At 41.4% G+C, this 18,244-nt stretch overlaps 1 protein-coding gene across 1 annotated transcript in view; it reads right to left on the reverse strand.

The window, feature by feature from the left end:
- KCNU1 (potassium calcium-activated channel subfamily U member 1) overlaps positions 1-18,244 on the reverse strand; it is a 127,228-nt gene that overhangs the window by 49,205 nt on the left and 59,779 nt on the right. The window contains 1 exon segment of the mRNA XM_021075407.1: positions 2,616-2,635. Within this exon segment, the coding sequence (XP_020931066.1) occupies positions 2,616-2,635 (20 nt within the window).

The following is an 18,244-nucleotide window of genomic DNA, read 5'->3' on the forward strand; positions in this document are numbered from 1 at the left end:
AGTTCAGTTCAGAAGCAAATCTAGCCCATCAGCACGAAAATGTTTTTCATTAACTTTTTTAAGAACTAATAATATTAATGTGCTCTTGCAAGTCATAAAATGCAAACATAAAGGTATTAAACATAATGGTCACATCTATACATAAAGAAAGACTGAGAGCATTTTGCTGTTGGAAGACTATTTGCATTGTTTTCCATGACTAAGCCTCACCAATGGATAGAGGTGTTACTTTGGATTAAAGTCTGCTTTTGCCACTCCAATCTTCAGTCTCTCCTAGATTTACTTGTAAACATGTCCATCTGAGATGTCTGTGTATAGGTGGCTATAAAGTATCAATGTGTAAAGTGAACATATATATATATATATATATATACATGCACAATATATGTGATCCACTGTATTGATCAATTGATTCTTACACGGCAACACCAGAATCTCCCCCCAAAGATTAATTTATCTGCAAATATATGTGTTAGCAATTCAAAAAAATGTATCAAAAATTTCTTCCCTTATCTAAACTGAATATCTTAGGAGAAATTTGAGACTGAAAATGGCATCTCCTCTCACACTTATAAACTGCTTCTTCCCACTGGCACCTTAAATATAGATGAGCTACAATAATGCCTACATTTTATCATGAGAAAATTAGAAAGCATAGAGGTAGTAATCTGTGTGGATCAAAATCGGAACTGGGGTTAGAATCACAGCCTCTGAAAAAGGAGCAGAACCTGGCCTGACCTACAGAAGCTCCCGCAACAGAAAGAACCCAGCTCAGGCACACATGGCAGTGTCTCCTGACCCAGCCAGGGCAGTGACACCCATGCCATCTTATCTGAAATGGACAGCTGTGCTCCCAATACAACCCTGTTAAGTAGAGGCAACTCCAGATTTTCAAATGACAAAATGACAAAGGTTATTTATTTCTTGTCTTTACATAGGAGTCTCCAAAGAATTACATAAAATAATTACTCAGAGCATTAAATAGAATAATACTTGGAAAAAATCTGTGATTTCTCTATATGTTTTAAGGACTGTGATGACTGCTCAAAGAGAGACAAGCTCGTAAATAAAAAAGCATGGAGACTACTGGGCTTTTCCTGGGGCTTTGAGACCAGCATCAGTTTCCAGGGAACCAAGTTATTTAGTTCACTTTTTAGCACTATCTGCAGCAATATTTCAGGGAAAAATAAGTAAAATATCTGTTCCTTTTCATTTGGCAACAGCAAAGATCTCAGGGCAAAAAAATAAATAAGAAATAAGTAATCCCCGTGGTGTAGTCCTAGGGTGGAAACTCACTTCTCTTAAATACCTCCCTCTGGCGTAATTGACTTTTCATGTGCATTTTAATAATGATATTTCAGCAGGTTGCAAGAGGATTTTTTTTTCTTCTGTTGTTGTTGTAAATTATGGTTTGGAAAAAATGTGTTATAAATCTAATTACATTTTCACTTATATTAACAAGTCAGCACAATCTTCCAGCATGTTTACCAAGCAAGTCCAATATTTACAGCTGACCTAATTGGTTGTGGGGTAGAAGCAATGAACAGTATTTTATTGTCCTGAAAGCTGTGCATGTGCTGAAGACAGCTGCTAAGGTGTAAAGCTACCCAGAGACCCTGAGGTTTTGCCTGCCTTGTGTTTGCCTTCACCAGCCAGCTGTAGAAAAGGACAGAAAGCAGGAGGAAAAGAGTAATGGGTTCTAGGATGGGGAGGGGCGAAGTCTGTTAAAGAAGTCCATTCTTTTTTTTTCTTCTTTGGGCCGCACCCATGGCATACAGAAGTTCCCAGGCAGGGATCGAATCTGAGCCACAGCTGCAACCTATGCTACATCTGCAGCAATATTAGATCCTTAATCTGCAGTGCCAGCCAGGGATGGAACCAGCGCCTCCACAGAGACAAGCTGGATCAGTAACCCTCTGTGCCACAGCAGAACACCCAAAGACGTCTTTTCTTAATCTCTCTTGGCAAGAAATATTCTCCCAATTATCTGGGAGCTGCTACAGATCCAAAAATGAACTTGTTTTTGAGTCTTGGCAAGTCTGTATGAAAGGTTACAAATAACTGCCAATATCATCTTGGGTCAACATCCCTGATATTGATGCTAAATAGAGGACAATCTTAGCCCTGCCCTTGAATTTCACTGTCAAAGCCCTGTGGGCTTTAGAAGCCCAGCATGTGTCTAACATAGGCTGGAAATTCTTACAGTCTCAGGTCCTTAGAGAAAGAGCTAAAAAGAGAAATCACTTTAACTGGCAAAGAGCATATTGCTTCATGGGGAGATAGGAACTAGGTCCACCTCTCATGTCACTCATGGTAAGTTCTGCTGCAGCTTTGCCACCTCTCAGATTTAAATTAAAGTGACATTTATCTCTAAGTTTCTGTCCTTCCTACTAATGCTACTGGTGTTAACACAAGTGTAGAATGCTAGTCAAATTTCAGCAGAGAGCAACTTGAAGGTGAGTCTTCAGACTCTGGACTCAATTATTTTGTGGGCCAATCCTGTGGGTCTTCCAGGTCATGATAATGGCTAACATTTACTGAGCACTCACTCTCTGCTAGGAATTTTGCCAAGAGTCATATACTTAGTCTTCTCATCAGCCCTATGACATTGGCACCACTTGTTTCAGAGATGAAACTTCTGAGCCATAGAGCCATGAGTGACTGGCTCACCATCATACAGCATGGACGTCACAGGGGTGAGATCGGGCCCCTGCTCATTCCCATCCCCCTCCGTAGTCCCCACCATCACCTTGGTGCTGCGTGGCCTCCTTCTTTATTACTCTCACCTGAAAACGTAAAAACTAAGATGCCACTGCACACAATAGGCTTTGAGGTGTGGATTTAGATGCACTCTGGAGGCCCTTACCAAACACTGCCTAGACTCCCACCCCTCCTTCTCAAATCCCCCAGTTGGGGCTTTGCCTCATAGCTGAAGTCCCTGATCCCTGATGAAAGAGCTATCCCAGAAGTATTATTTCAAACTTCTTTTTTTGCAAATGATGGTTCAAAGAGCAGATGTTGACAGGGACAGGAAGAAGATAGAAAGGGTGAGTCCTGAGTAGAGGTGACAATAGGCATCAAACAGAGAACAGGATGCCTAAGGAAAAGTTTGTGGCATTATTTCTTTCTTTTTATGGCTGAATAGTATTCCAAAGTATATATGCACCATATTGTCTTTATCCACTCATCTTTTGATGGACATTTAGGTTGCTTCCACGTCTTGGCTATTGTGAATAGTGGTGCAGTGAACATAGGGGTGTATGTATCTTTTTGAATTGTAGTTTTGTCCGGATATATGCCCAGGAGTGGGATTGCAGGATCATATGGTAGTTTTATATTTAGTTTATATTTAGTTTTCTGAGGAACCTCCATACTGTTTTCCATAGTGGTTGTACCAATTTACATTCCCACCAACGGTGAAGGGGGTTCCTTTTTCTCCACACCCTCTCTAGCATTTGTTATCTATAGACTTATTATTGATGGCCATTCTGACTGGTGTGAGGTGGCACCTCATTTGCATTTCTCTAATCATTAGTGATGTTGAGCATTTTTTTTCATGTCATGTGACTGCTGTCCATCTATATGTCTTCTTTGGAGAAATGGAACAAAATAATGCCATGTGCAGCAACATGGATGCAACTAGAGATTCTCATACTAAGTGAAGTCAGAAAGAGAAAGACATATGATATCACTTATATGTGGAATCTAAAATATGACACAGATGAACCTATCTACAGAACAGAAACGCACTCTTAGATATGAAGGACAGACTTGTGGTTGCCAAGGGGGAGGGGGAAGAAATGGGATGGTCAGGGAGTTTGGGTTTAGTAGATGTAAACTATACATTTAGAATGAATAAGCAATGAGGTCCTACTGCACAGCACAGGGAACCATATCCAATTACTTGTGACAGAATGTGAAAAAAGATAAAAAAAGAACATATATATATGTATGACTGGGTCACTTTGTTATACAGCAGAGATTGATAGACCACTGTAAATAAACTATACTTTAATTAAAAAAATTTTAAATGAGCCAAATATAACATTCCAAAAATAAATAAATAAATTTTGTGGCAATTGCCCAATTCATGCTTATTTTCTTCCTAGAAATGACATCATATCCTTAATCCCTGAGTAGAGTTCTACTTAGAAACACTGACTAAGCCTCCCCTAATCTTCGCTTTGTTGTCTTGCTGAGTTACTTGGTCGTTTATATCTGACCCTCACAGATGAGGTCTCCTCTCTGTCTCTTAGGGGATTCCCAGTGAGAGGAAGAAAACATGCAAAAACAAATTTCTTAATTCAAATAAACATACCTGCTCAGTAAATAACCAGTTGGCCCTACTGTAATTCTCATTCCTGTGTTTACCATAGCTCCTTCCTCATCATATCATCCAGCTAAATCAATGGCAACTTCCATACCCATAAGTTCTAGGAGAATCTGAACCCATTTTTCTTCAGACCTGTCCACATATTCACAAAGAGGTTTTAAAAAGACCTTTGTCCCTCCTTTATTACAGCCTTCTAAGCTAGTCCAGGTGAGAAAGACAAGAGTAATGAAAGGGATATGTTGAATTTTCCTCATTACTGACACTTGCATGAAGCCTAAAACTATTGTGTCTTCTACCTTTAAGTAATGAGAACAAAATACTGCTTGTTAATGTAAAGAATTCATGTATCCAATACCTATCTGATGAATTACTCCACAGGAATACCTGGGGATATTTAGGGTTCAGCTTCTGACCGCTACAATAAAGCAAATAGCTTAGTAAAGCAAGTCACATGAAATTTTTGGTTTCCAAGGGCATGTGAAATTATGTTTATACTATACTGCAGTCTATTAATTTTGCAGTAGCATTATGTCTAAAAACATACATCTATAAATTTAAAATATTTCATTAATAAAAAAATTCTAGCCATCATCTGAAACATCAGTGAGTTATATAGTCTTTTTGCTGCTAGAGGTCCTGCCCCAATGTTGATGGCTGCTGACTGATCAGGACGCTGCTACTGAAGGTTGGGTAGTGGTGGCAATTTCTTAATATGAGACCACAAGGAAGCTGGCCCCACCGATTGATTCTTCGCTAATGATTTCTTCATAACATGCAGTGCTGTCTGATAGCATTTTACCCACCAAAGAACTTTCAAAATTGGAGTCGGTCCTCTCAAACCCTGCTGCTACTTTATCAAATAAGTTTATGGAATATTCTAAATCCTTTATTGTCATTTCAACCATCTTCACAGCATCTTCTCCAGGAGTAGATTCCATTTCAAGGATCTTCTTCCTTGGCTCATCCATGAGAAGCAACTCCTCATCCACATCAGTTTACTATGAGATTGCGGCAAGTCAGTGCTGTCTTCAGGCTCCACTTCTGATTCCAGTTCTCTTGCTGTTTCCACCACATCTGCAGTTACTTCCTCCATGAAGTCTTTCACCCCTCAGCATCATCCATGAGGGCTGGAATCAACTTCCTCTAAACTCCTGTTCATGTTATTTTGACCTCTTCGCATGAACTGTGAATGTTTTAGTGGCATTAAGAATGATGAATTCTTTCCAGAAGGCTTTCAATGTACTTCCCCCAGATCCAGCAGAGGAATCATTATGCATGGAAGCTATGGCCATACCAGATTACAAAATGTATTTCCTAAAGAAAAAGACTTAAAAGTTAGTATTACTCCTTGATCCATGAGCTGTGAATGGATGTTGTGTCAGCTGGCATGAAGACAACTTGAATCGTGTCCATCTCCATCAGAGCTACTGGGTGACCAGGTACATTGTCAATGAGCAGAAATATTTTGAAAGAAATATTTTACTAAGTAGTAGATCTGTAAATTAGGTTTAAAATATCATAAGCCATGTTGTAAAGAGTTGTGCTGTCATCTACTTTGTTATTCCATTTATAGATCACAGCCAAGGTAGATTTAGCAAAGTTTTTAAAGGCCATAGGGTTTTCAGAATGATAAATGAGCACTGGCTTCAACCTAGAGCCACCAGCTACATGAAGTCAGACACTGACTTCTCTTCTCCAGCTATCCAAGTCCTAGGGCATCTTCTTCCACTATAAAGCTGTTTCAATCACACTGAAAATCTGTTGTTTGGCATAGTCATCTTCATGAATTATCTTAGCGAGATTTTCTGGATATGCACCAGTTTCTACAGAAAGATTAGACAGGATGTGGAGAGAGAAGAAGCAAGTATGGTGATCTGTATCCAAGCTTGGATGAGGCTCTAGGAAGACCCTGGAAGCTCCATAGGACTTCAGGCACCTGAGGTTAAAAAGACTGGGTTTCTCTTGCCTGGATCATCTGGGGCACAGGATGCCATCAACGCGAAGAGCTGAGAATAAAAAGAGAGGCAGGCCCAGCTTCCTTCCTAACATCTGTGTGTTTGTATAAGGAGTATGGTTCCTTAATGTGAGAGGTCATAGAGACAGATGTCTGGCAGAGGATGCACTGGCAGATCTGATGGGCTGTAATCTGCTCATAAACTCAAGACCATCCTGTAAACAGCTGTGCTGGAAGGCCTTGGGAAAGAGCCAAGGAAGGAGCTGGAACTGCCATGGGAAGAGTGTTCTGGAAGCAAAACAGCAAGCCACAGACAGACTTGGGTGTGGCGAAATGAGCACCCAGTGGGAAGTATCCCATTAGGGATCTTCACTGAAAACCCTGTTGATATGCTGAGCTGAGCAACAAGCCCCCTCACCTTGAATAAGAAGAAATTGGTTGCAAAAGCACAGAAATCTAAGAGCCAAGGAAATGATGGAAGAAGGCATGGAGGGGGCAGAACCACAACAAGGAACCCTTTTCCACTTGCTAAGTTTTTACTTGCTCAAGTTGACAACATAATTTAATCTGTTTTATTTCATTCGATCATCATAACCTTTCAATTATTTCAGTCCTTTGGTTTGTTTGTTTGTTTTTTGACCATGCCTACCACATGTGGAAGTTCCCAGCCAGGGACTGAAACCACACCACAACAAAGACTCAAGCCACAGCAGTAACAAGGCCAGGTCTTTAAACACTAGGTCACCAGGGGACCCCCAATTATTTCAGTTCTAATACTAGCACTGTTTTGCAGAGAAGGAAACTGAAACTTAAAGGCTAAGGAAGGTGGTGATGTGGGGGCATGCCTGCTGGGAGCCCTGCTCATGGCAGGTATCAGTGGGTTGACCACCCATTCTAGAGCCAGGCTGGGTTGGATATCAGGGAAGAGAGAATCTTTCTTGGTCTCTGGCATCTCTAAGAAGGACATGAAGGGTATGAAAACAAAGCTGATACTAGAAGTGGGATCTGAGTCACAGGTTTCACAAAGTGGGAAGGGAAGTCACATGGGAATGTATTCAGGTTGCAGTGCAGACTCTAAGAGTTGAATTAGGCAGACCCAGAGAGAGGGATTCTAGGGAAGGGCTGATATGAAGACAAACCTTTCTGTTAGAAATGGTCACCTCTTCTGACCCAGATACATCATACACTGCCTGGAAATTTCCACCTCTCCTCCTCCCACGGATCAACTATCTATCTACGCCCACTGGAGTTTATAAACACCCACCTTTAAAAATACTGAATGGGAGTTCCCGTCATGGCTCAGTGGTTAATGAATCCAACTAGGAATCATGAGGTTGCGGGTTCGATCCCTGGCCTTGCTCAGTGGGTTAAGGATCCAGCGTCACTGTGAGGTCTCAGATGCAGCTCAGATCCCCCACTGCTGTGGCTCTGGCGTAGGCTGACAGCTACAGCTCCAATTAGATCCCTAGCTTGGGAACCTCCATATGCCATGGGTGTGGCCCTAGAAAAGACAAAACAAACAAATAAATAAATAAAAAAGTACTGAATGGCTTCTTTCGTTCTTGGGTTACTGGTCAGTCCCCATAATATGAGTTGGTTGTACCTAAATCTTTTCTTTCTAACTTCTAATCAAAACTGGTTTTCCTGAAGAAGTAGATTTTGATAAAGAACAGAGAGAATAGTAAATACTGTACAACAGTAAGACAGACCAAACTGTACTAAACTCATCCAGAGGGGGGTGGTCAAAGTAAGGAAATTGGAAGTGAAGGTGAAGGGGCTCCAAGAGGGGCCCAGATGCATTTCTTTCTTTCCTTTCTTTCTCTCTTTATTTCCTTCCCTTTATTTCCTTCCCTCCCTCCCTCCTTCTCTTTCTTTCTTTCTTTTCTTTCTTTCTTTCTTTCTTTCTTTCTTTCTTTCTTTCTTTCTTTCTTTCTTTCTTTCTTTCTTTCTTTCTCTCTCTCTTTCTCTCTATCTTTCTCCTTCTTCCTTCCCCTTCCTCCCTTCCTTCCTTTCTTTTTAGGACTGCACCTGTGGTATATGGAATTTCCCAGGATAGGGATCAAATTGGAGCTACAGCTGCCAGTCCACTCCACAGCCACAGCAATGCCAGGTTGGCTGCATCTACAACCCACACTGCAGCTTGTGGCAATGCCAGATCCTTAACCCACCGAGCAAGGGCAAGGATCCAACCCACATCCTCATGGATACTAGTAGGGTTCTTAACCCGCTGAGCCACAATGGGAACTCCAGTACCGTTTTATTTATTATCACATTTCAAGTCCATCTAAGTTTATCACCCTGAAAAAAAATAAGAAAAAGTATTCATCCTCACCTTTACATATTACATGACCTCCTAATTTAAGGACACAGAACTCAGGTGAATAGAGCTAGTATTTGTTTATTTAGTCAACAAATCTATATTGAATTTCCATCTATTAAACAGAAGTTTGTGAGCTTGTCTAAGCCCCTAACTACTACTTATAATGCTCCTTATTGTTGCTTATTCTGTGGAAAAAGAAAGACACCAGGGATGCAATGAAATATTGGACTATAACTTTTGTGTAAGTTAGGGCTGTCTGCACTGTTTCAAGTACTAAGAATAGAAGATAGGAGTTTCTGAACTTACCAGAAAACCCACTGGTGGTCTGAGGATTACATCTTTAAAAGCACCAAGCCCACTGTCAGCAAAACTATAAATAAACTATGCTGATTTTGGAATGTGAATATAATACTATTAACACATCAAAAATGGATCAAAAATAGCACCTGCCACACATTTGACATTTTTTCCCAGTAATGCCTACTTGTCTCTGTTAAGCCATCAAGTCTATTTTACCACTCATGGCTGTTACCCAAGACATATGTTTGCTAACCTGCTAGTTGGAATCATCTTTGCCCTATAAGAAACAAAACAAAACCCAATCCCCAAACCTAATAAACCCACTCTATTCTGTAGTCCCAAATGGGAGCAGGACTTTTCATGGATCCCATTAACACTAACTTAAATCAACTGGGCTGACCATTCTATTAAGAAAACATCACAGAAATTCATCCACAAAAGGCACTTATCAACTCATGTGTATATGACCATCTAATCAGCATTATGGCTGTGATTAGTTTTTTTAAGTTCTGGAGTTCATGAGAAGAGTTCTGCTTTTGAATTAAGAGGTGCAAATGAATTAGGCATCATCCTTAGAGACTATCTGGCTGGGAAATCATCTCTATCTCTGACCATCTTTGGGGGCTTTAAAGCTTATTCAGGGATTCCCCAGCTATATATGGGGCCAATGGGCCAGTTTAGCATTGCATCCAGGCCATCTGGATCAATTCTCCTTTTAGAAGCCTGCTTTAGACCACTTCCTTATTTATCACAGACAATGAAGGAAGTAGGCAATGGGGAAAACATCAGTAAGCTAAATTCTTTTGTTTTTATAGCTGTATAAAACAATGGTAGGGCAAGTCAGTGAAACAAAAGGGCTGAAGCTGCATATAAGGACTTTCTGTGGGGTTTGAATATCCATGACGTGCCAATCCTCTTTTATCACAAAGAAGACCCCAGAAAGAATCAATGAGAGCATAAACATGGTTGGAGCACTCTATGTGTTATCGCCTACGCTGTCTTTACATTCTCAAAACACTTTTCAAATTAGATTCATGTTTTTGCAACAACGTAGCATTAACATCAACATGATGTACACTCTTGCAATACCAAGGATCAGGGGGGTATTCCTGAGGAGGCTGAAATGTTATTTCTCACTCCATCCTACATTCTCACCTCTAGTCAGGCTACTTGGTACATAGCAAGCGCTATGTTTTTCCCAAATCTTTCTCCAAATCCCACTTGCCACGGGAAACATTTTGGAACAATCTACCCAGTCCTCTGGGCCTCCTCCTCTTTGACCTGCCAGAATCATCAACAGAGCTCTGGAAGGGATGCTGCTTGATTTGGCCTCTGATTTAATTGATAGGAACTGACCTTGCTTACCCCACTGGATGGCATGGGGGTTGCAAGAAGATGTCTGCATCTGCTCACATATCAAGCAGGGTGCCTTCTTAGCACACAGAGGATATGTGCCTATTTACCAACCATTTTAAAAGAAAAAAAAAAGTCATCTACAAATCCCAGTGCTAGTCTGTAGCTGTTCTGTTGCCATTAAGAGTGAGATGAAAGGAGTTCCTGCAGTGGCAAAATGGGATAGGCGGCATCTCTGCAGCACTAGGACTAAGGTTTGATCCCCAGTCCTGCACAGTGGGTTAAGGATCCCACGTTGCCGGAGCTGCAGTATAGGATGCAACTGCATCTGGGATCCAATTCCTGGCCTGGAAACTCCACATGCTACAGATGCGGCCAAAAAAAGAAAAAAAAAAAGTGAGACAAAATAGGAATTCGGAAATCCCATACAACTTTTCCTCCAAACAGCTTTTAATCCTTTCCCACAGATTATCTCACTTAGATTTCATAAAATCTTGGAATGGAAGGTAGGGGGGGGGGGCAGAAAATATAAGCCCGAGACTTTCACATTCCTTTTAGAAAGCACACACATGGATTGGCTGCACCTTTGGTGGCTCAGATGCCTGACACCTGCCTCACCTGTTGGACGGATATAGCAAAATCTTTATTAACCAGGCCCACCTATCCAGAAGCCTCAGTTAGACAGAAGTATGATTTGTCGTGCATTAAAAGAAAGTGGTGTTACAGCAAAACAAAATCAAGGATATATTTCAAAATTCATATCCTTGGAGGGCTCTGAACATCCTACATATTCAGTCTCACTTTTTATGCCTTCCCAGATGCAATAACTGATCATTGCAATAACAAGGGACATTTAATGAGTGCTGATTCTTGGCCAGGAATTAAGCAAAGTGCTTTAAATATCTCAGCTCACTCAATCATTACAATGAAACTCCCAAGCATCCACTACTATTATACTCATGTAAGATATCAGAACTGAGACAACTAGAAATAAAGTGATGTGCCTATGATCACACAGCTTAGGGCTAGCGTTTGCACTGTATGAGGCCAGAGCACAATTTCTACGCTCCGAAGATAATTCAATATTTACCCATAGCAAACACGATTCTCCATCATCAAAAGTTTTCCCCATATGTTGATATATCATAATTACTAAACTGAAATGTTGCCAACATATTACAAAGTTATTCATAATAAAATTGAGAGTGACAAGTTTTAGATCAACACTCTATTTAAAAACTAACTCAACAGATCACACCCTCTACCTCTAACCCCGCATTCTTCTTAATTGGGGTTTTAATGTTCTAAAGATCTGTAGGAAAAAAGAGAGCGAAGGAGGAAGAACGTGGCCATATTCTACAGATTTAAAACCAAAGTCAGGATTTCCCATTGTGGCTCAGTGGTAACGAGCCCAACTAGTATCCATGAGGATGCAGGTTCGATCTCTGGCCTCGCTCAGTGGGTTAAGGATCCAGCATTGTTGTGAGCTGTGGTGTAGGTTGAAGACATGGCTCGGATCTGGGGTTGTGTAGGCCTGCAGCTTCAATTTGACCACTAGCCTGGGAACTTCCATATGCCACAGGTGCGGCCCTAAAAACCAAAAAAAACCAAAAACCAAATAAAAAAACCCCCACGAAACCCCAAAAAACCTCAAACCCCAAAGTCAATCTCATCATCAGTTTGTTGGGAATTAGGAATTGGTTAACAATAGAAAAAAATGTTTGGTAAGAGTTGAAGTTTTGCCCTGACTCATGTTTCCAGAGTGCCTGAGGGTAAGCCAAAAGAAAACCATGTACACAGCCTTTGATTGTCACAAGGATAAATTATCTGAGCCATGTTAGGGAGAGGCATGTTTGCTTTGCTCAGTAACATTGGGAGGAGTCAGGATACACTCATGTTGGTAGGGGAGGAACTGTATTACATGGTATAGGAGCTGATAAAGCAAATATACCAGTTCAAGTCAAAGTTTTACTGTCCAGTGATTGATTCTCAGACAAACCTGAGGGGACCAGGGTTCTCTGAGGCTCTTACCTGGTGCTGCTGCTCAAGTTGCTAACTATGCTCTGACGTGTCTCTGAGTAGGGGTCCCATGACTTTGGACCAGAATACTCCTTCCAGTCGCTTTTCATCACCATGACCATTCTCCCTGCAACGGCACAGCCATCTTGGTGAGCAGGCACGACATGCTTCGTGAGGGATATTAGGATTTTTCCTATTGGCTCAGACAACCCCAGGCCCTTGACGGGGAGAGGCTGGGGATCCTGAGCTACATGGACTAGTTCTAGGACGACGGTTTGGGGAAAACTCTTTCCTTTCCTCCTACAGAGTTCGAGAATGGGTGAAAACGACTGTGAGGATTTTAATCCAAAATGGCACACTTCAAAGAAGTATCTATGGAGTAGTTTCTTATCCATTCTAATGGAATAGAACCTTTCCGATCCATCATGCCTCCCACCTCACCCAAAGATTGTAGCATTCAGGGAGCCTTTCTGCTACAGGCAGGGTCTACAGCCACTAGAGGTCTCTGAGAGAAGATCACTCCGCAAGTCCTTCTGCAGCCCCCTCCCTTCTGCAGATGCTGGTTAGGCTGCAATTCATCCTCCTTGGATATCATATCCCTTCATTTTTTTCTTCATTCCATTTTCCTTTATTCTTAACCTTAACTGTAGAAGAATCTTGGTCTTATGTGTGAGATATCTCAAAACACTTGTCAATTTCTACTTCCAGAAATAACAGGAAAGCAGACAACCATCTCATCTGCAAAATGGCGATAAGACTGGGACTTCATAGGGTGATTGTTGAGGATAAATGCAGGAATGTTTGACATTCAGACATTAAATGAGCAACATGAAGCTGTTTTGAGATGGAAAGAAAGAAAACTGACACCAGAGCCATGACTTCTTCCTGCACCCATATGTTGATACTCAATCATGCCATGCTTATACTAGAATTGAGATTTAACTTAGGAATCTTTTCAACACCCTGGGGCAAGAAGCCGCCCTTGGTCAATAAGAATTGGCACTTGGTATTGTGATAAAAATAACATTCTAAAGGGTGCTTTAAAAGTTAAATGCTTCTCTTTCATGATTCAAAAACCCTGCATTATTCTGCTTGGCTGAACCTGACTGCCAGGTGACCTGAGATGGGGAGACTGCCTGGAAAGAAGAGATTGAGAAGATGGACGAAGTCCAAGAGGGGCCATCACTCTCATTCCTCTGCCGCCACCACCTAAGTGGTGTGTCTATTCAAGAATCTTTCTGGACTTAAGACTACCCAGAATGGGGAGTTTCTCTGAACAAGCCTTTAAACCTGCGTCTCACCAGGTTTTGGACAACGGCAGAGCCACAAAAACATTTCAGTATCCCTCTCCTTTTGATGTAATTCTTTATGAACCCTTTTAATCTGCAGAAAATATCAACTGAGTCAAAATACACTTTGGGAAGAAGAGGGATCTCCTTTGGGTATGTGATCTGTCGGCTTAAGTCAGCAGTAATTGTATCACACAGGTGTGCTAAGAGCCAAGTCTGGAATAAGATTGCTCCCTACCTGTAATCCTCAGTAGCCTTCTTCACTTACGGAATTTTGATGGGGTTTTTCAGGGTGAGTGATGTTTCCTTCTTTTGTGGTTACTTTTTTCCCTGGGGGGGAATGGCTTGGGATGGGAACTTCTGAAGAAAAATCTGAATGAGGACTAGTGTATTAGTCTTTAAAGGCTAGCCATCTTAGTATCCGTGACAGACATGAGCTATGGAATGTAGAAGGCAACATGCCTGAACTGGCTTGGGAACAATGGAACTTTCGGGAAGTCTCTGCTTTCTCAGAGCCTAACTCTCCAGTCAACACATTGGCCAGGTATCAAGAAAAGGTGGGAGGGGAGGGGGGGTGAGGTGCACCCTAGGTACGAACCTCTGAACATTTCTGCTAAAGCTTGTAATCTTCCCCTGTGTCCTTCTTAATAAGATCTCTCCTGAAAACTCAGGAGTGATTTGCCTAATTTTGGAAGCTTTCATAACTCTGGCCATATGTGCATGCCCGTGGGGCTAGAGGGAGCAGTCTGTGTGAGGAATGGTCAGATCTCTGGTGTGTGTTGTCAGCTGCCTGAAGGTAAAAGAACCAGTCCACATGAACTCTTTGGTCGTTTCGACTCTAAATCCTACAGCCCTAATGAATTTCAAAAAAAAAAAAGTCTACAAGCATCTTCTCTACCAGGTTGCAGTCAGGGCCGTTAAGAACGTACAACAATCTATTACTGCCCTTCCTCTGGTCTCCAGGCTGCTTCACACACTTGGAGGGAAAAGCAAAGAATAAAATAAAAATAGGAAGCAAAGCCCCTGTCTCTCAAGGCAGTTGATAAGCAACTGAAGTTCCTCTGACTTCACTTTAAGAGTGTCTGGTCATTTGATTTATTTATATTTTTATCTATCTATGGCTGACAGTGTGCAAGTAGTTTATTCATATTTTAGGCAAGGGAAAAATGAAATGGATTTTTGCCTAACGCCCTAACCAGACTGTTAACGGCTTTCCCTGACTTACTATGAGTTCTTCTCTATGGATGTTCTAAAGAGGGTTTCTGAATAAAGCATTAGGCATCAAAAAAGACATGGCATCTAAGACCTGCGGGTGACTGGAAAAAAAAAAAGTGGAAGTCCTATGCATGGACAATATTTTGAGTATCTTTTTTTTTTTTTTTTTTTGTCTTTTGTCTTTTGTTGTTGTTGTTGCTATTTCTTGGGCCGCTCCCGCGGCATATGGAGGTTCCCAGGCTAGGGGTCGAATCGGAGCTGTAGCCATCGGCCTACGCCAGAGCCACAGCAATGCGGGATCCAAGCCGCATCTGCAACCTACACCACAGCTCACGGCAACGCCGGATCCTTAACCCACTGAGCAAGGGCAGGGACCGAACCCGCAACCTCATGGTTCCTAGTCGGATTCGTTAACCACTGCGCCACGACGGGAACTCCCTTTTGAGTATCTTTCTTCTCCAAGAAGTGATTTCCTTATCTAAAATATGGCACAAATGAACCTATCTACAAAACAGAAAAAGACTCACAGACATGGAGAACAGACTTGTGATTGCCAAGGGGGAGGAGGGAGGGAGTGGGAAGGACAGGGAGTTTTGGGTTAATATAGGTAAATTATTACATTTAGAATGGATAAAACAACAAGGTCCTACTGTGTAGCATAGGGAACTAATCCAGTCTCCCGGGATAGACCATAATGGAAAGGAATGTTAAAATAAGAATCTACATATAACTGAGTCACGTGCTGTATAGCAGAAATTGGCACAACATTGTAAATCAACTATACTTTAATAAAAAAAAAATTTTTAAAAAGGTGATCCCCTTGACGGCTACAGGCAAACATTTTCCTTTCCCGGCATACATGATAGGACTATTATTAACACATGCCTCATATATGATTTCTGTGTGGAGAGCAGTAATTTGACCCCTGTCTAGCTCCCTCAAAAAATCTTATCACAGTCCAAATGAATGAAAGTAATTTATGCATTATCTGGCTCATTCTGAATCTGTTCCAATTTACTAAAAAGCTAAATGGCCACACTTATTTACAGGATTTAGTATTTACCCATCATTGTGACACACCTAAAAAGTGATGCCAGGTATTCCAGATAAGAAACACTGTGCTTAGGAGCTGAAGCAGGAATAGGACAAGAGATCAAGCTAATGCCTTCCTCTTGCAAAAGTAGGGATAATATTCATCCATCCATTTATTATTTATTTATTTATTTATTTATTTATCTGTTCATGATCAGCACTTCAAGAAAAGTATTATAGCCAGGAAAGATGGTATGGATTGACAGGAAGGGAGGCTAGATCCAGGGAAACCAGCCAGGATGCTACTGTGATGAGGGAGTGAGATAAAGAGGGCCACACTGAGGAGCAGGTGGACACTGACGGCTGGAGAAATGGAGCCCCAACAGCCAACTGCAGGACTGACTTCAAGAACAGCTGTCATGAGTACAGGAACACAAGATACTGGAGTACGGCCTTTGTCAACTATTACCAGGTTGTTTTCCTTTTCACTGGATTGTGGACATGTGGTCCCTGACCCTGCTTTAGAGAAGGGCCATTTACGAAAGGCTCTGCTCTCCCTACTACCTGCAGCCTTTGGTGCTGAGGAGAGTTCTGACTTCTAACCCAGCCAGGAGATTTGTGATGGGCACTGGATCTCAACCTTCTGGGTTTGTAATGTTCATCCCTGGGGAATGCTGGCTGGGGTGACCCCCTTCTTAAGGTGGCCAATTAGTCTTGGATGTTTATGAAAAAAGTGGCCCAAGGCTAAACCTGAAGAAAGGTGTGAAGGAGGGGAAATTCAAGTGTGGACTACCTATTCCAACCATTCCTTAGCACTTCTTCCTGTCCCTGACTCCTTTCACACCGTCCTTCCAATTTCTTCTCCAAATCCCCATCTCGCATAGATATGATTCCATATCGACAATTAGCATTTTAAAGAGGGCTTCTTGGGAGTGGGAATTAGAGGAATGTGGACACAACATTCCTGAGGCCTTTTTCATATTGCCCACCCTCTCTACCACCCTGGCAAGTACAGCGAATCAGACGTGACCTGGTTGAGGACCACTGCTCTTAAATCTGAGGCGGAAGAGAATTCAATGCTGAAATGACAGGCAGTGAACTATGGAGTCAGGGCTGGTGGGGTTTCTGCCCAATAACTTATCTAATTAGACTTAGTAGAAAAGCAGTGATTCCTCTGACAATGATTCCTCTTTCTCTGAGGGCTGGTTCTACTGGTTTTCACCTCTGAATCCAAAAAAACATCAGAGAAAGGATTCAAATAAGGATCATCTACTGGGACTTCTCTGCCAATTCTTAGTTCATCCTTATTCCACTGATGAGAAATAATGAGATTGTTTTTGAGTTTATCTTCCCGTGGGTATAATGAAAATTACCTTACGTATAGTACTTTTACTATTTGCCAGGAACTGGTCTCAATGCTTTTTATATTAATATACTCAATTTGTACACTCTTTTTTTGTGCTAATGTTCTCATGTGACCCTCTGAGATATGGAATATTGCTACCAACATTTTACAGAAATCTGAAGCACACCGAGAGATTAAATAATTTGCCTGAAGTCACATAGCCAAGAAGTAAATGATCGATGCAGAATTCATTGGTTTTAATCACCATGCTGCCTCTCTAAAATGTTAGATTATGAACTTCAGTGGAGAACCTCTGGTATGGTTATAGTTCAGAAGAAATGGAAGTAAGCAAAGGATGGGAATTATAAATCACAAACTATCAGACTGGAAAAAGGCCACAGAGATGATGAGGACTGAAGGGTTTGGAAACAGTGACACTGAGACCCCAAAAAGTAATATGTCTTTCCTAAACCACAGCCAGTCAGCGGTGCAGCTGTGGTCAGAATTCAAGTCTTCTGAATTCTCCCTGAGTACAGGAGGACCAAGACATTGGTGGGACCCAGCAAGCTTAATTAGCTCAATGAAACAGTAATTCTTTAAAAGGAGTGGCCTGCAGATACAATTCATTTGGCTCTGAAACATAAAATATTCAACTTGAAATCTGTACTAACTCAAAGTCAGTAAACTTTCAATTTTTGTCATCTATTGGTAAGTTTTGAAGTCCTTTTGGAAAGTAGATTCTCTGGGAGAATTTCCAAGATATTATCATGACTTTTAAATCCAAAAGTAGTCCCCTTCCACAATGAGGTCCTCTTTGGCACATGTTTGGCTAGAACTAACTCTCCAGATTCAAATTCACTCAGAAGTCCACTCACTCCCTGGCCACCAGGCCCATGAGTGTTTCATGGTGCTCTGCTGCCATCGTCTGGCAGAATGAAGTAAGAACTGATGGCTCATTTGCTTCCTGCCATTTAAGAAGCTTGGTACCAGATTAATTAGATGCAGCAGAATGGAGCAAGAAGAAAAATAATTCTTATGAGAACAATAAAAGTTTCTGGGGAAGACCAAACCATTATATTGTAAA

The sequence above is a fragment of the Sus scrofa genome, chromosome 15 (genome assembly GCF_000003025.6).
Source record: "Sus scrofa isolate TJ Tabasco breed Duroc chromosome 15, Sscrofa11.1, whole genome shotgun sequence".
Classification (NCBI taxonomy): Eukaryota; Metazoa; Chordata; class Mammalia; order Artiodactyla; family Suidae; genus Sus; species Sus scrofa.